Here is an 18766-nt window from a genome sequence, read left to right as displayed (position 1 = left end):
CATAAAATCTGGTGTGCAGCAAAAATGTAGTTTATAAAGTGATGTAGCATGGAGAAATATGCTGCAAAGTGTCTCCATGATCATCACAAGTATTCTGGAAACCTCGTGTTGTAGTACTGAAGCACAAGCAAAATTTTTGTGCATGTAAAATCAGGTCTGAAGTGTAAAACTAGGTTTGCATTATCTCAATTTCACATATGTAAATTACCAAAATTTTACTCATGCGTAAAGTTCTTTTCATATGACTGACATGCCCTACCATAGCAGGGAAAAGAAGGGCGTCAATAAAGAAATGTTCCTATCAGAGCACAAAAAAGGCAAATATGCTCCTGTTTAAAAGACTGAAAAGTGGGGTACCAGCAGCCTCATTCTACCTCCCTCAGCACCTTTAAAGACTTTCCCAAAAATTTTGAGATGTAAACATATTCACACTGTTTTATACTTGAAGAGGAGACACTGACAGCGGGAAAGAGACAGAAAAGTAATAGATATTGAAAGATGGTAGACAGTGGTTGTAGTATAGAAAGAGCGAAGGAGAGAATAGCAGTGAAAGATAGGAACACAGTTGACAGTGACAGAACAGTACTAGGAAAAGAGTGAAAGTGACAGTGACAATGGGAGTGGAATAAAGAGAAGGAGGAAGTGGAAGTAGGTGACAGCCAGTGATACTGAGAAACAGAGACCATGTCAATGACAATGGGGAAGAGAGAAATAGTGACAGTGAAAAGACAGAGTAGCAGTGGGAAAGAATGAATGAGATAGTAGCAGTAAAAGAGAACATGAGGGAGACAGTGAGAGTGAGAGGAGACAGTATTATTATTATTATTAGTAGTAGTAGTAGTAGTAGTAGTAGTAGTAGTAAGAGGAGGAGGACTGAAGGAGACTGTGGCTGAGAGTCAAAAAGACAGCGACAGTTAGAGACACACAAAGAAATAATGACAAGGAGTTGGGCTGAATAAGTGAGTGAGAATGGAAAAGTGACAGTGATGGGTATAAGCAACATACAGTGATAGACTAGTAGGTGTAGCTTGTAGGAATGAGGCCAGTTGCACGTTAAAAACTGTGAATATGTTCGAATTCCAAAATTTTTGAGAACATTTTTAAAGGTGCTGAAAAAGGCAAAATGAGCCATCTGGTACCCCACAGAGTGTTTTAAAGGGGAGCATATTTGTCCTTTTTGTTCTCTGATAGGAGCATTTCTCTGCTGGTTAAATGATGCATATCAACTCTTTTAGTGCTAACACCAGTTGTGGCTCATGCAAAATTTCACCAATGTGCAACCATGAGGTGGCCTATAGCCTTTTGACTTACAAGTGTATTAACTGTATCTACACCAACTGTATTAATTTTACATATATAAATTGAGCGGGTTAAGTATGTTTAAATTTTATAATTGATCATTTAACATTATGAGGAATAAAATAAGAGGAAAAATATATGGAACCAGCAGTAATCAAACCCACACTATCGAATCACTAGTTTGTGACTCCACACTCCAAACAAGTTGACTACCACACCCATCTGACAACTGTCACTGAAATTTTCTGCGTAAATCATTTTTTCCTATGGGCCAATCAGGTGATATATTCTAGGAACTTGAAAGGGGCATTTACCTGCTTCTATTAACACAGTTTGAGCCAATTGGTGAGCCTCGTGTCATGTGGACTTGTTGTTAGATTTAAATTTGAAGAAGATCTTCCTAGCTCTTTAAATCTCACTTTTCCTACTAAGATCTACAGTACTAGAAAAGGGCCTCTTCAGAATCATCTACAGAAAACACTTTCATACTAAAAGAAGGTAGCAGTTTAGACTTTTGCTGTATAAATTATATTTGTTCACACATAGTTTCAGCCTTGTAGGCCATGCTCAAGTGATTTTGTGGTTCTGCAGTAGGAAACTATGCCTTACATATTAAAAATTCAGTATCTTTAAATCTGTGTTTTCTATTTGTTTTTGTTCACAGATGCTGTCTTGCTGGTTTGACAGCTTGACATTTGCGATGTTATAATAGTTTTGTAAATGTCAAGCTGCCAAAACAGCAAGACAGCATTTGTGAACCAATATGAACAGAAAACACAAATTTAAGATGATGACACTTCAATATGTAAGGCATAGTTTTCACTTGTAGGACCACAAAATTACTTGAAAATGGCCTAGAAGGCAGAAACTAGCTGTCAACAAATAGAATTAATACTGCAAAAGAGGAAACTGTCACCTTCTCTTAATAAATTCCTTGCTGTGGTAATGGAGAAATAAAATAAAATAAATAAAATAAAATATTCACCTTTTTCCGACCATCTATGGCCTTTGGAATTACAAAGATAGTAATCGTAACTAAATTGAACATATTAATTTTATGTACATTAACTGAACTGTTTAAATAATTTAAATTTTATAATTGATTGTTTAACACTGCAATGAGTACAATAAAATTTTTAAAATACATTAGTAACAGCAGGAATCAAAGTTGGGCCAACAAATTACAAGTCAGGGCTTGTAACCACTTGCCCATGGTGCCAGTCTTTCAACTGGTCCTTATATAACCATTCTTACTCCATGCTTGCCCATTATGTTACACACAATTTCAAAGAAAAATGTTGACCTGGTGCTGTGAGCATTGAAGCACTCATGGTGCTAGAAGGGGTGATGTCACATCAGAGCATTCACAGTCCAAAATAGACAACTGCATTCCTTCTCCGAGTTTCTCGTAGCATGGATTATCATCATTTCAGCACTCGACACTGGTTTCTAGTTATAGCAGAGAGAGTGCTACAAAACGTGATTTCCTCCGTTTTATTTTCATAGCAGCATCATTCAAAGAGAGACGACATAATTTTAGAGTGATTTCGGCTAGCGTTCGAAGAGAAATGGCACAATTTTAGTGTCATTTCCAGCTCACAGTCAAAGAGATATTTACACATGATAACTGGCCACCACTGATGTTACAGGAGGCTGTACCTAGCACTAAAAGTCAGTGTTATGGTGAAAGACTGGGCTGGAAGTCAGTGTACAAACAACAATAAGAATCTTACCTAACATGTTCTTTGTGCCGTGCAGCCTCTTCCTTAGCTAAGCGTTTAGCTTCTTTGGCAGCCAATGCAGCTTTCTCTCGTTCCTGTTGTTGAACTAACTTCTGTTCTTGTGCTATACGTGCTGCTTCCAAGCTGAAACCAAATGATCTTTACCGCAACAGTAACTTTATTTTTAGGAGACATGAGCCATTAATGACATAGGTAAATCTCATGTTTTATTATAATGTGAACTTCATGTGTGGGATATAATTAAATAATTACACTATTTTATGCTTTTCTTTTCTTTTAAACAGCACTGTACTTTACTAGGCATGTTGCTTCTGGAGGTGGCATACCCTTGCCTTCATCTGACCTTTGAACTGACTTGGGTCAACCAGTTATAGACCACTGTTTAATGAAGACTCCAAACCAAAGTGCAGCTTGGAATTTTTAACGGTAACAAATCATTACCAGGGACAAAAAAGTGATACATAAGAGAAAAGAATTCCAGCTTCAATTCAGGATTGAAACAAATATTTGTAGTCTGGAGTTTACTAACTTCGTTATAGAGCCACCTTGACCATGTTGTACCAACGTTTATTTCATCCCCACAAGTGTATTAACCTATTTTTATTCAAATATCAAATGCTTATTTTACAATGCTGTTCAAATACATGTTGAGTTTTATGGCAGAGAAATACCACAAATACAAAAAATGTTGCATATTATACTTCTTACCGTTGAGCATTAACTGCTCGGGATTTATGGCTACGAGCCTGTCGCAATTCTTGCAGTTTTTGGGCAACCTGATCTTCAGTTAGTTGAACCATCTCATCAGTACCAGGAACCGGTTGCAGAAATTCCCCAACTAAAACTCTGCAGCTGAAGCTGAAGTTATCTCTTGACAATTCTGTTATATTTTTCTTCTCCAGAAACTGCAACATAAAATTTAGCTTTCAATAAAATTGCCAGTAACTGATGGGCAGTTATATAAATGGATACCACCTGACTGAACAGTCTAACAGACATTACTAGTTATAGATGCATCCCCATCAGGTGTAGTGATAAGAGGTCCCATTGGACAGCCCATCAAAAACTGAACACAGATAAAGAATGAAAAGAGGAAGAAGGTGTACTGGACAGTGAAAGAAAAGTAAAATAAAAACAGTAAACGCTCCAAGAACAAGAAGTGCAATATAGAGCAGCCGGGAAAAGAGATGGCGTCTTGCTTAAGTGGTTACGGCGATGTTCTGTTGAGCCAGTGAGCCATGTTCAAACCTCCCTCATGCCAAATTCCCGCCCTCCACTGTTCACTTTATTAAAATTTGTGTCTGTGTCGTGGTGTAACATCTGTTTGCAACAGCGAGGTGTAAGGTAGGTACCTATAATGACGGTTAATTCTGCACAAATACTCTGTTAGCAGCTGAAAGGAAGAAGCTTTCAAATGGGAACTGCAAAAGTCTGATGACAAAGCAACAAGTCAACCAAATCCTCCACTGGAAAACATGTCTGGTGTGTCATACATGGCATTAATGACAGTAGATGTGTCATATGATAGGAATCACTTATTGACGTACCAATTTGTACGACTGGTAAGTGAGTGAGATATACCTCCTTGCCCGATATAGGAGTTCATATGAATGTGAATGTGATCACTCCCAAGGAAATGATGAAAATGTAATAGTTTCTCACATAAGCTGCAACAAATGAATGAAACAGTTTCACAATCACACAGTTTCTGTCTGTTCTGTAAAAACTATCTTTTTAATGTTTTTGAAGCTGCGTTCTATTTTGGAAGTCTTGACTCTTGAATTCCTTTGTTGTAACATAGTTCACACCCGCTTACTTGTTGTTTTCATTTCTGTGAGATGTCTATGTGGTATATCACCTGCTCTCACTGTTCATCATATTTACTTGTGGTGGTAACATATTCTTACCACATGACTCATATTCTATAACCAATGTACAGTATGACAACTGCCAAGACTGCAGAAATATAACAAACATCCCAATGACCGGACAGTCAGTTCATAATGTTGTGAAAAAAGAAAATAAATGGCACGGGGGAGTTTTGAATACTATTCGCCTGCCTCGCAGTCCAATACCACAACCACTTACCCATGATGACCTAGCTATTTCAGGCTGCTCTTTATTGCACTTCTTGTTCTTGAACTATTCACTGTTTCTATTTTGCTGCTTTCACAGTTCAGTACACCTTCTTCCTATTTTCAGCTTGTTCTGTGATTTGACAGGCTATCCACTGGGCCATCTGACCACTAAATATGAGGAAGGGGGAGGGGGGGGGGGTTGCGGGGTTGCGATAGGGAGTTTCCCTTGTGAGGATAATAAAGGCCAGGTTCCACTTGTGTGTTAAAAATAACTAAGTGAATGTTTCTCTTGGCTTGTAAAATAAAATAAAAATGGTTGTTCTTTGTTACTGTAAATTAATCAATGGTGTTTGGCCAAAGTTCATCTCATGTACTAAAGTTCTGTAAAGATAGATAATGATCATTTTGTAATAATCAGTAGATTACAACTGACTCATTTTTCAAAGTGCTGTCACATTTACGGTTAAGGAAGCACCCATCACATTAGCTCTCCCAATAAAATACTTAAATCCAATCAAAAAAGGTCACTGAAACCTTGGAATGTGAAAGTAATCATAGTATATTTAAAGGGAAAAACTGATGATGTAATGGCATAAAGGAAACCATGTTGTACACATATGTACTATGGAAACCGATAAAAAATATAGGTGCACATAAATCATACGTGAAACTGACTGTTCAGACAAAGTAAACAATCTGGGATACGGCTTTGAAAGAATGTAATTTTATTATGAAAATTTACACTACATGCACAGCAGAAAATTTTCACACTTGCTTTTTATATATGGATTACAAAATTTGTTTCAGTGGGTGATAAAGGAAAAAACTGGTAAAGCTACACAAGAAAGAACTTTTAATAATCTGACATGTTCCATAAGACAATGACAAATAGAAGAACATAAATTTCAATTAAAGAAGATGCAGCTTTTTCATTTTGTTCCAGTTTACTTCTATTTAAGATAAATGATGCCCAAGATAATGATAAAGAATTTATGTAATTCACTGTGGAGAGAAATTACAAAGGGAGTTCCACAGTATTCAATCATGTACTCTCAATAATCCTTGAAACATGTGAATGATCTTCCTTATCAAGTCAAAATAAAAAGTAAAAAAGGAATAATAATGTTTTATGAGACAACAACATTCATCAACTTACCAAATACTGAAACAGCAACAAGTGGCATCCCAGTGTCAGATACATGAATTGCATGACTGTTAATAAGCAAAAGGGGCTCTTCTGTCTTCAATAGTTTTGACATTTCATTTTATATTGAACAGGTAGCGGAGACAATTCTTTTTGTGACAATATTAGTATCATTATTAAGCCAAACTTAGAAGCATTAAAAGAATTAGGTATGAGTATGCTTTGCAAATTTGTGAACAGGTTGTGTAGAAACATCCTAAATGCAAAAAACATGCCTCCAATTGAAATCCATAGAAGAATGAAAGCTGTGTGCAAAGATGACTGTATCGAAATCAGTAACATGCAATGTTGGGTTGCTAGGGCTCATAACAAAGGAAACACTGATGCTAAACACTATGTATGTGACAGAGCTTCATCTGTTTCCAAAACTTAAAGAACAATTTTGATGATTTCACTGCAATAGTGATGAAGCAGTGCAAGCAGAAGTGAAATTGTGCCTTTCTCAACAAAGCCAAACACTCTACAGTGATGGTATCAACAAAATGGTCACTCTTTGGGTGGAATGTGTTCATCACAAAGGTGACTATGTTGAGAAATAAGTATATAGGTATGACGAATAAACATGTATAATGTTAATAAAGTTTGTTTTATTTAAAGAGCTTTAAGAGTTTCCACTTGAGAAATTTGGGGCTTTACATTTTAGCATGCCCTCATAAAATGACTAGGTACAGAAACTTCGATAACCAAAAAGTTGCAAATTTGGGGGGGGGGGGGGGGGGTAAGAAAAATTGGTAAGTCAAGATATTTTACATTTCTTCAACTACTGGTATACTTGGGATAATATCATGATACAGCTCTTAATTTAAGCAAAATGTAATCACAGAAAATAAGAAATATCTGTGGGTTTTAACAGATTTACACCAAGTAAGCATCTGCTTTAACAATCAGGAATAGAAGGATACAATATATTCCAGTTTTAGAGTAACACACGCATTCACTAGCACAATGCTAGAAGCAAACATGGTCTTCACTATCATTTACATATTTTGTTTTTGAATAACAAATAACTGTTTCATTCATAAATAAATGTGTTAAATTCGCTCATTGGTTACTGAGCAGAGTCACACTACCATGACCACACTGATGGCCGAAGTACCTATTATGTATGGCATGGATAACAGTTACACCAGACAGAAGAAAATCCACAAGGAAGAAGAGGATTAGGCCTTCACATCCCATTCCTGAATGTGTAATTCTAATTAGAGCACAAGCGCAAATGTTGTAGGATTGAGAAAGAAATTGGCTATGACTATTTCAAAGAAATCGTCCCACATTTGCCTTAAGCAATTTAGGTAAACATGTAACATCTAAATATGTACGGATAGGCAGAGATAAACTATATAAGGTTGTGGTTGGGTGTCATAGGTTTCTGTTGGTATGCTGCCTGCACTGCAATCTGCACTATTTCCATTCAAATGTTCCATAGCAAGCAGGCTTAGGCTCAATTCTAAGTAATGACATATGCAATATTTAGCTGGTAGGTCACATCTACCATATGGGAAACAGTTGTATATTTTGATTTACATGATCTGCAACAATGGATTCTTAACCAAATTGGTGCCTTCCAGTTGAGCAGTTCCAAAGAATTGTCACAAAAACATTATCCAATCATACCGCCACTCTAGTAAGACTCCTTGCCATGTAAATGTTTGCTCTCATATAGTCTCTCTCTCTCTCTCTCTCTCTCTCTCTCTCTCTCTCTCTTTCTTCAAAGAGTGACATCTATGTATGATTTTACTGCTGTAGCCAATATGATCATTGTAATTCAAGTCTGTAACATTTCAACTAATTATTATTATCAAGTATGAAGTTTAAGCCATTTTAACATTTCACCTGATTGTATAAACGAGTACAAATGTTTAGCTGTTTTAACTTTCCAAAATTGGATTTATATACCACCTGAAGTACACACACATATATTCAACACCTCAAAACAAACACCTCCAAATGCTTTAAACAATTATTCTGTAATAATGTTGTTAAGATGTATATTCTTCGCACTTTGCGATTATGTCTTCTCTTCTGCTATACAAACCTTGCATCCAGCTGATTCCAGACGCCATATTTGTTTACAAATGTGGCAGTATACATGTGATGTGTTACGACAGCAAAAGGAACCTGTGACCACTGGAGGTACTCTAGTTTACTTATTAAAGTTTACCATTAGATATCAGTTTAAATTTTTGTCAAAAGTAATCCAAAACCATATTCTGAAATAGTGTCTTGTTTCTCCACTAGGCAGTGCCACAAGTTCCTCCAAAATTGTAACACAACACACACACATATGTAATACTAACTAATGTAAATCCATCCGATGATGGAGGTTTAAACCTTCGAAACACATCGTGGAAAAAATAAAACGGTGACTGGTAACAGTAAACTTGTTGTTTCATTTAATGTCAGTAACAGTCACGGTAAAGCCTAACCTAAAAATGTTCACATTTAAAGTATTTGTATTTCCAGCAATTCTTTTTGTCTGTTGCACAGCACCTTATTTGTTAAGGTCTATGTTTTGAATGATGGGTAAAACTGAACCACTTTCCATACCTATTTTGTACCTAAGCTTACATGCAGTAATGATCAGTTTTCTTTGACTGTGTAAAAAAATGACAAAGTTATCAATGAGAAAGACCAGACACAAGTACATTGTAAACAGAAATAACATACAACAGCCAGTTGCAAAAGCATTTAGCTGAGCAAAATTACAGAGACATTAGTGTTTGCTGCATCATGTAAGCTTTCTTTGTCTTTCCACTCGAACAACTTCAGATGTGAAAACTGCCATAAGATACTCATTCACAATTCATTCACATCACCTCAACTTATGCTCTCCTCATAACTCATTGTTTTTTCTTTCAGTTTAATGATCTTATTGGTATGTCACCTATGTTAGCATTTTAAAGGTTATGTAATCTTCCTTAATTTTTCATATTTTTATTTATTATTTGTTCTTTTTTTCTTCTCTCATCCATGACCACTTACATCTCTGCTGTGACTCTCTTTACCTTAAATTGTAATTGAGAACCAAAGTTCACACAGAGCTTTTTTACAACAATACCTATGACTCATATTTTTGAAAGTGTCAACAAATATGAATTGGGATTAATACCTTTAATATTGTAAAATAATTATGTTTACAGTAAGAATATGACTGACTCCCTCACATATGAGTTTTTATTGTGCTGTCATAACCCAGCCAATAAATCTAAACTGCATTAAATATTATGTTTAATTACATACTTCAAAAGATTCTCTGAAGGAGCAATATGTTGTTGCCACCATACTGCTAAAGTATTATAGATGGAAATAAATAGCATGAAGGACTGTTAGTGCTTAATATCCTATCGATGTCATGGTCAATAGAAATGGTGCATAAGAGCTGTTTCACATTGTGTGCGCTTGAAAAGTATACAGGCATTTGGAAATAATTAACATGGCAGTTGGCTGAAGTAACTTACAGACTTGAAACAACCATTTAGATATGTTAATTGTTATAATTAGGTACCAAGTATGAAGTGTCACAGTTATGTAGTAACTGAACTAACACTGAAAGGTAACAAAAAGTAGTATTAGAAATTGTCAGACACAGTAATTATGTCAAAGCTGCCTTCAACTAGTCAACTGCTGCACAAAAAGAAGATAATTTCAAATGCCCAAAATTTTTGAGGTTTTTTGCCTTGTCATTTCAGCGTGTCTTTAAATAAAATGATCATTATACTATGTTTCAATGTTAAAACTAGTTATTCAGCATCAGACATCTACAATGAAGGTGCAGAGCCTACAGTTTAAGTTTAAGAATTTCCTGGTACCTTCATACTTCACAAACTTTGTTCAGCACATCAAAAATACATATGGAATATATTAATAAAATGTTCAATACGTTAAAACATAAGAACTAAAAGAAACTTACCCGAACGACATCTTGACACTGCCTAAAGCGGCGTCCACAAGGTGAAATGTAGCACACCTCACCACGCAGAAGCCCAGCTCGACTAAGTGTGCCCAGAATTGTCTCTCGCTTCCAACCAAGCTCCAGTGGCACTCGCAGTGCATGGACCTCTTGTTCCCGTTCAACTTTCCGGCGCTTTGGGGGAGGCTCAGCTTCTGGTACATTGACGACAGCTGAAATGCATACATCTCAAATTTATGAAAAGACTATTCTCAATTTCACATTATGTTATTTGTTGCAACATCAATCTTGCATTACATAATTGAATATTATAGTATTATAGCACTTTTGCTTTTATTTTTTAAGTACAATAATTGAGAGTTCTCATAAAATATACATAATTTAGAAGTAAAGGTAACAGCTCACCAAAAGACGTAGCTGTCAGATGGGAGGGAAGCAGCGGGTGCACAGAATAGGAGGTGCTGACAACGCTGTCTTAAATCACTATGCGGCATCTATGTGTCCTTCACAGTGATCACTCACACACACACACACACACACACACACAAACAAACAAACTTGTACGGTTACACTGTGCTGGCCAAATACACTATGCTGAGACTGCAGTTCTGCAGGGTTGTGTTGGGTGGAGTAGCTGAGGGGAGAAAAGAGGCAGGGAACAAGAAGGAAAGTTCGGGAAGCGTAGCTGTCAGATGGGAGGGAAGCAGCGGGTGCACAGAATAGGAGTGTAACACGAGTATCGGTGCTGGCGAATTTGCGCAACCCATGATGCCGATAATGTGGATGAGTGGATTGGGAGGCATTGACAGAATAGAAGACAGGGAGCCTTTGGGGAAGAGGGTGTGGATGCAGGTTGAGTGAAGTTAGGGTGAAAATGGTTGTGGGGCAGTGTGCTACTGGCAGTTGTGGCCACGAGGGTTATTGGAGCATTGTATGTCTCCAGAAGCCTAACTTCATTCATCCTGCAGCCATACCCTCCTCCTCACAGTCTTCCCTCCCTCTGTCCAGTCACCCTCCCCTAACCCACTCCTCCACATCATTGTCACTGAACACTGCCAGTACTGGTGTCACATTCCTATCTTGTGCACCTGTTGGAACCCCCTCCTGCATCCATATCCTGTACACTCACCGTCTCCATTCCAGACGTCACAACCATGAGCTGTTCTTCCCCAACCCTCCCTACCACTCTGTACCTTCTTTCCCCATTCACTAACCCCACTCAACACAGCCCCCGCCTTTAGTTCACCTTAGTAAAGATGCAAAACTCCAGTCCCAGCACAGTTTGTTTAGTTGGTGCAATGAAGCAGCACAGGTTTATATATATATGTGTGTGTGTGTGTGTGTGTGTGTGTGTGTTTTTTACATGCCTATCGACAATTGCATGCCTTTTCTGTTCAGTGGGCTATTACCTTTAATCCTGAATTGTACACTTTTATTTTCTATCTTTAGTCATTAACTGCGACATCTCACACTTCCACTCGGTAAAATTATTGTATAAGTAAAATCAACTGTTTATGCACATTTTATATACAGTGTTAATGACTAAATATTCTAGTTTTTTCCTTGTACCTAACATGACTTAAATCTAGTGAAGTTTTGTGTGGATTAAATACACTAATCTTCACATGGTAAAGAGATACATTTGACCTGCAGCCTCCATCCTAACAATATCTATATGGGTGTTGGCTGAAATACCGTTTAACAGGAATGTGTGTACATGTGCTAATGTCTGATGACTGCTTTGAGTTTTATTTACAACCACATATTCTCAACTACATCTCTCAGACAGTTGTTTATCTTCATGCATGGAGCAAGTCTCCAAATGGATATCAACACAATAGCCCCTTTCAAATTCTGTCAGGTGCTGACAACGCGGCATCTATGTGTCCTTCACAGTGATCATTCAACATCTGATGCTGTTCACAGCTCTTATATACCCTACCAGGCCTGATAATAACACTAAACATGAACAATAATAATACAATACGGTGACTATTTTGCCTTTCACAGAGAATTGCAGTTCTAATGTTTTACATAGCCACCAACAGCATGTATGTGTACGAAGTTACATTGACATCTGTCTGTGGCTTCTGTATGGTTTACATTTTTGTCAGGACTATATTTTTTTGATGTATGATGGATTTTATATTTCATCTGGGTATATATTGGAGAGCGGTGTGCTGACCACACGCCCCTCCTATCCGCATCCTCATCTGAGGATGACACGGCGGTCGGATGGTCCCGATGGGCCACTTGTGGCCTGAAGACGGAGTGCTCTGGGTATATATTATTGTACTTAGTGTTTTAAGAAGAATCCTATACACACGTCCACACTTTCTAGAAAATGATTCTTGTTCTGTGGACATGTTTATCACCATGTTACAGTACGTAACACTCTTTGTTTTCTTCCTCAGCAGTTGCTGCACATATGTGCTGCACTTGCTTTGGTAATGGAAACAAGTCATAATTTGCTTCATTTCTATCAACTTTTTTGTTGTCACTTACTTGTCATTACACTTACCATTTATGGCAGTCTGAATAATTTTATGCGACTTTTTCTCATGAAACCTCATATTCATTCTGTAGAATATACATTTAAATATTACTTGTCTGGTGGAGTGAGAGATTAAGTGATGATTTAACATTTAAAACAAATAAAAATGTGACCTGCCGCATTGAAACCTTTTAAGCATCTGTTAACACTGCTCCAAAATATGAGTGTTCTACATTATATGGCATGGTTTCAACCAATTTCAAAACTTTTCAGCCTGAAGACACTCAAGCAAAATCTGAGACAATATTCAACCACTTTTCTGAACATGTGATGAATATTTCACATTGTGAGGAGAGGGTGGGATTCAAAGAGAAAAAGAGAGGGAGAGAGAGAGAAAAGTGCAGGGGAGAGAAACCACCATGGTTACAGATCTCTGAAACATCTACCTTACTGATTTACATTCACATCCCCTTTTGACATGATAAAAACTCCCATTTCAGTTCAGTTTCTGATAGCGACTGAAGACAGTGCAGAGCACAACAGCATTGGCCATTTGACAGCTTCAAACAATTGCACTTTTTTTTTTTTGTTTTACACTTTCAACACTAAACTAGCTCAGATGAGGTCACATGATGGTATCTCGTAAGTTTTTCAAAAGCACCAATGAAGTGGTGCCCAATCAACCTCAAAACTCTTATGGTGATAATCTTCTTTCATGATCACTGTATTAAGCTTTTTAGGACAAGAGTATCAAGTGACACAAAGAGTCGCTGAAAGTAACATAACATGAATATGAAATCTGTCTGATCTCAATCCAATCTACTACAGCTGAGACATCATTTCACCTAAGACTGTAAGCGGCAATCAAAAAGTTTCCATTTGAGGGCATTGCTGCAACATACATGCAGCATGGCATGACTCTGATGCAGGTATACAAGGACAACATATAGACAAGGAATGAGTGTGGCATGCGTGTGGTAAATGCAGAAATTAAATGGGGATGTTATCATCAAATGCATCCAAACAGGACCAATAAGATGTTATCCTTTTCTTGGCTGCCTACAGACAAACACCAGTAGACATCCATCAGAGAATGAAGAGTGTGTATGGGGCTGTGTGTCAGTCAAAAGCCACTGCTGTGGAATAGTGCACCAATTTCCTTGCTGGTTACGATTTGACACAAGATGCCAGTCGATCTGGGAGGCCACCTCATCCATTACGGCAACTGAAGAGGAAGACACTCGAGCACCTGCCCTATAGTCCTGATCTCTTCCCATGCAATTATCACATCTTCAGTCCCTTCAAAAAGGCCTTGAAGGGTTGACAGTTCCTGCTGGACAAGAATGTTCAGTAGGCAGTTACAGCCTTTTTCACTCAGCAGGACACGATGCTTTACCAAATGGGTATCTTCAACATGGTGCATCAGTGGGATGATTACCTCAATGCTTATGAAAATTTTGCCCGATTGGAATATTGATTCTGAACTGTACGGCCTTTGAATAGAAGATTTTTGATTGCCCCTTATACGTACAGCATTCAAAATCAGCTGTAGAAATGTGCAGAAATGATTGATATTCATCCATCGATATCACAAAAACTAAGTAATAGATAATTTCCTCATTGAAAACAATTATTGTTGTAATAAAGTTGCATGCAGCTTCTTCATTCCAATTGTTTCCTCCCCACATATTTTGCTTATCAGGAATGAAACAACTTCGCAAAACTTTATTTACACTACATTAAGAAACAACTTCACAAAACTTTCTTTAAATTATGTTTATCAGAAAGTGACAGAACTAAATTTATGCTTAGCACCATGGGAAAATATTGCAATTTCCACCGGAAATTCATGAATACAACAAAAACCAACTGGAGTTTAAATGAGCACAACAAATACATTGCAATGAACAAGCATCAAATCACTCCATTCAGTGTGTGCTTCGTTTCTATAATAAATGTGGTCAGGATACAGAACAGAAAATTGTTTCAACACTCAAAAGTTTTAAATGGTCAACAGGACCCTACAGGATATAGAAGCACCCACGGAAAATATGAGGTTAGGATGAAAACTAATGCACACATGCTTGTAGAGCACAAATAATAACAATTAGGAAGATCAAGCTAAAAGTGCATTATATTACAATTCTTAGGATTCAAAATTATATTTTTATTTTTCAACATAATCACCATTAAGACAAACACATTTCTCCTAATGTGTAACAAGTTTTTTTTTTCATTCTGTTACTGAAAAATTCTTCCGACTATTCTCGAATCCAGGACTTGACAGCTGACTTCACCTCATTGTCCTAGGTGTTCTGATTGCCCTCAATGTCTGTCTAGAGTAGAGGAAAAAAAAATTGCAAAGCACAAAATCTGGGGAGTAAGGATGGCATGGAATTGGCTCAGATTTCAGAGCCGGTTCAGTTGCTCGAAAGTTGTGTGGATGAGTGTTGTCATGTTGCAAGATTATTGGCGCCACACTGCCTCTAACACAACAAACTCAACATCAGAGGTGTTTCAGACTATGTACTGAGAAGAATACTGTTGCCCCTCATACCAGATAATCAGTCACATAAACTCAGTGACTATCACAAAACACAGTCAAAAGAATTTTTTATGCAGATAGCTGTGTTTTGAACTTTTTCATCTGAGGAGAAGACTGATATCAATATTCAGCACTTTGCCTTTTCTCATGATGGACCCACGACTCATCCCCTGTCACAACATTCAAAAGGAAGTCATCTCTTTCATCATGGTAGCCCTGCAAAATTTGCCTGCAGCATTCCAATCGACACTGTCCATTCTCGTATGTCAAAAGGTGTGGTACTCATCATGCACAAAATTTATGATATCCAAACTGTTCAATAATGAAACTGACACATTCCTTAGATATTCCCACATGGTTTGCAATACACTTTTCAGTGATGCACTGGTCATTTTGAATCGAATAGTCAACGAGTTTGTGATGTTTATTGTCTGTGGCAATGGTTGATCATCTGCTTCAAGTTTCATCAACAATTACAGCTTTTCCACACTTGCAGTATCACAATTTTACTATCCATCAGTTTACAGTACACCTATCAACAGCATTGTCACCGTAAACAGCCTTTAAACAATGATGAATTTCACCAGTCATTTTTTCAGCTGTCAAAAATTTGGTAACAGCACACTGTTAACTCGCACTGACATCTCCATACTTCTGCTACTCAAAAGACACTGGATGATCCCAAGACATTCAAATTGTGTATGAAGTTACCTTCTGTATGACACCTGATGTATTTCTCAAGGTCATTTAGGTCACATTCAACAAATGTGTGTGCATTACTTTTCAGCCTACCCTCATAAGAAAGTTATATGAAGATAATGAAGAAATAAGGTTAAAGAAGAGATCAGTTAAATTAATTACAGATATTAATAACACACTGACTAGCAAGGTACATAAGGGCACCCCTGCATAATATGAACAGATACATTCAGGTCACCTGGAGGGGTGGTGATCAGGTACAAAATTATATACCAACTGGAAGAGATACATATATACCATTCAGTTGACTTGACATTCAGAAAGTTGGAAAAGCTACTGAAAAACAGGGCTACTGACAGACAGCAGATTCTGACAGCTGACAGGTTTGGAACAAGTATCATGATAAGTAAAGTTAAATGTGATGAGATAATCAGTACCTTAAAAAACTGACAAATGACACTGAAACAACACACAACACTAGAATGACTAACAAACAACAAGACATTACATGTCCATGGCTTACCCAAAAACATGGAAATTGGAAGTTGGTCAATTCTGGAAAGCAGAATGGGTGTACTCCATGGAATAACTGCCAGAATTACATACACACATTTTTATGGAGTGCTGTTATTGCACTTTGATGAAAATGGGACACTGTATCCCATGAAAGAGAAACAGTGACAAGATTGTTAAGTGCACGGAATGAAAGCTACACTATATGATCAAAAGTATCCGGACACTCCCAAAAACATACATTCTTCATATTAGGTCCATTGTGCTGCCACCTACTGCCAGGTACTCCATGTCAGCAACCTCAGCAGTCATTTGATATCGCGAGAGAGTAGAATGGGGTGCTCTGCAGAACTCACAGACTTAGAAGGTGGTCAGCCTCACTTGGTGTAGGAGGTGGTCAGCCTCACTTGGTGTAAGGAGCGTAAACATTCGGCAATTGAACAGTGGAAAAACATTGTGTGGAGTGACGAATCAAGGTACACAATGTAGCGATCCAATGGCAGGGTGTGCGTATGGCAAATGCACGGTGAACGTCATCTGCCAACGTGTGTAGTGCCATCAGTAAAATTTGGAGGCGGTGGTGTTATAGTGTGGTCGTGTTTTTCATGGAGGGGGCTTGCACCCCTTGTTTTGCATGGCATTAAAGCTAAGGGTGGGCTAACACCATATTGAATTCCAGCGTTACCAATGAAGAGTGCCACGACCTTGTAAGTCATTTTCAACTAGGTGTCCAGATACTTCTGATCACATAGTGTATGTGATTATTAAATGATGTTAGGAGCTGTGAGTTCACTGTCCACTGAGACAAAGGGAGTGTTAAATTGCAATGTTGATAAAGAGCAGTCTTGCAGTAAAACACAATTATTTGCAGATAAACAAGTCATTTTTCCAAATCATATGAAGATGAAAGCATTAAACCAATCATGCCTAAATGGTAGCAGATCACTAGCACAACCTAAGACACACAGGTATCTATGTATCTCTCGTGTACCTGAATACCAAATGAGAAACAAATTGAAATCCCCAATGGACACTCATTACCATCATCAATAAAAACAAACTATTTCATAGACACAATGCTGGTTTCCACTTAAATGCACTCTCGGTCTGCATTGCAAATTAATATTAAAGGAAACTAAAACTTCAGACTTCATTTATATCAGGAACTTATAACGAAAAGAGAAAATTTTCCTTTCTAATAATAATGGATGAGTTACACTGGAAAACAAGTACATCTTCCATGACATGTATACAATATATTATACCCTAAAGTATGAACATAAAAATCTTCCGTGATTGTGAAATTATTTTGCATTTCATACTGTTGTTTGCAGCAGCAGATTCTCCTTCCTTCTTGAAGCTGTTCTCAGCAACATCCCCATCTCCCTCAGCTGCTTCTTCTTCACTGTCACTAGGAAACCCATCAGATGCTGAGCCAGAATCACTGCTCACATCAGGAGGGCTGCTGTCTTCACTGAGCCCCTCTACAGCTCTAATTTTCAACTTGTTGTCTTCTGACCGAGAACTTACCTATAACATACGTTTTTTTGCATGCATATGTGGTCAAATTTAAATTGGCTCTCATGTGTAAATTTTGATCAATTCTATTTTTGTAAGTATTCAGACATGTTCACCAGACTTATATTTAGTTATGCTGAAAGATCACACTTAAAGACTAACTTTATACAAACTCCAGTTACTGTCCAGATTTTAAACTATTGTGTGAGAACCAATGTATATAACAGAAATAATAAGTCTATGCACAGCTATAGCAAATGCACCTTTCCCAGAGTATACAAGATGCACAAATAAAATAATTATCCATATATAACACAATTTTTGGGATGTTCTTTTACAGCAGTAAATTTCAATTGTAAAGTTTATTCCAGAAGCCATTGTCATCTTGCTAGTTACACTGAAACATACATCGCTGTTAATCATAATGTTCCATACATGAATGGAATGGGATAAAAGCCCTCACAACTGATACAATGGACTGCCGTGGACTTCACAGTGGTTTGGAGAATGTGGATATGGATGTAGATATGAACTTCATGCTACTTTAATCTGATATCTGTATGCCTTACGTAGAAAGATAAAAAAAAGTCTTCTCAGTAGAAAGATAAAAAAAGTCTTCTCACAGGAAAAATAAAAAAAAGAAACCACTAAATTAATTTCTGTGGGAAATTTGTATTTCTTAGTGTTGTTTCCAGCAGCATATTCTCCTTTCTTCTTGAAGCTATTCTCAGCAATATCCCCATCTCCCTCACCATTGTGAACAT

The 18766-nt window shown here is 37.3% G+C and overlaps 1 protein-coding gene across 1 annotated transcript in view; it reads right to left on the bottom strand.

The window, feature by feature from the left end:
• Positions 1-18766, bottom strand: part of LOC126249416 (bromodomain adjacent to zinc finger domain protein 2B-like) — a 352537-nt gene that overhangs the window by 246770 nt on the left and 87001 nt on the right. Inside the window, exons 14-17 of the mRNA XM_049951070.1 lie at positions 17807-18014; positions 10234-10445; positions 3750-3946; positions 3033-3164 (exon numbers count right to left, since the gene is read on the bottom strand). Of these exons, the coding sequence (XP_049807027.1) occupies positions 3033-3164; positions 3750-3946; positions 10234-10445; positions 17807-18014 (749 nt within the window). The remainder of the gene's footprint in view (positions 1-3032; positions 3165-3749; positions 3947-10233; positions 10446-17806; positions 18015-18766) is intronic.

This window comes from Schistocerca nitens, chromosome 3 (genome assembly GCF_023898315.1).
Source record: "Schistocerca nitens isolate TAMUIC-IGC-003100 chromosome 3, iqSchNite1.1, whole genome shotgun sequence".
Lineage (NCBI taxonomy): Eukaryota > Metazoa > Arthropoda > Insecta > Orthoptera > Acrididae > Schistocerca > Schistocerca nitens.
This window is presented reverse-complemented; position numbering and strand designations above follow the sequence as displayed.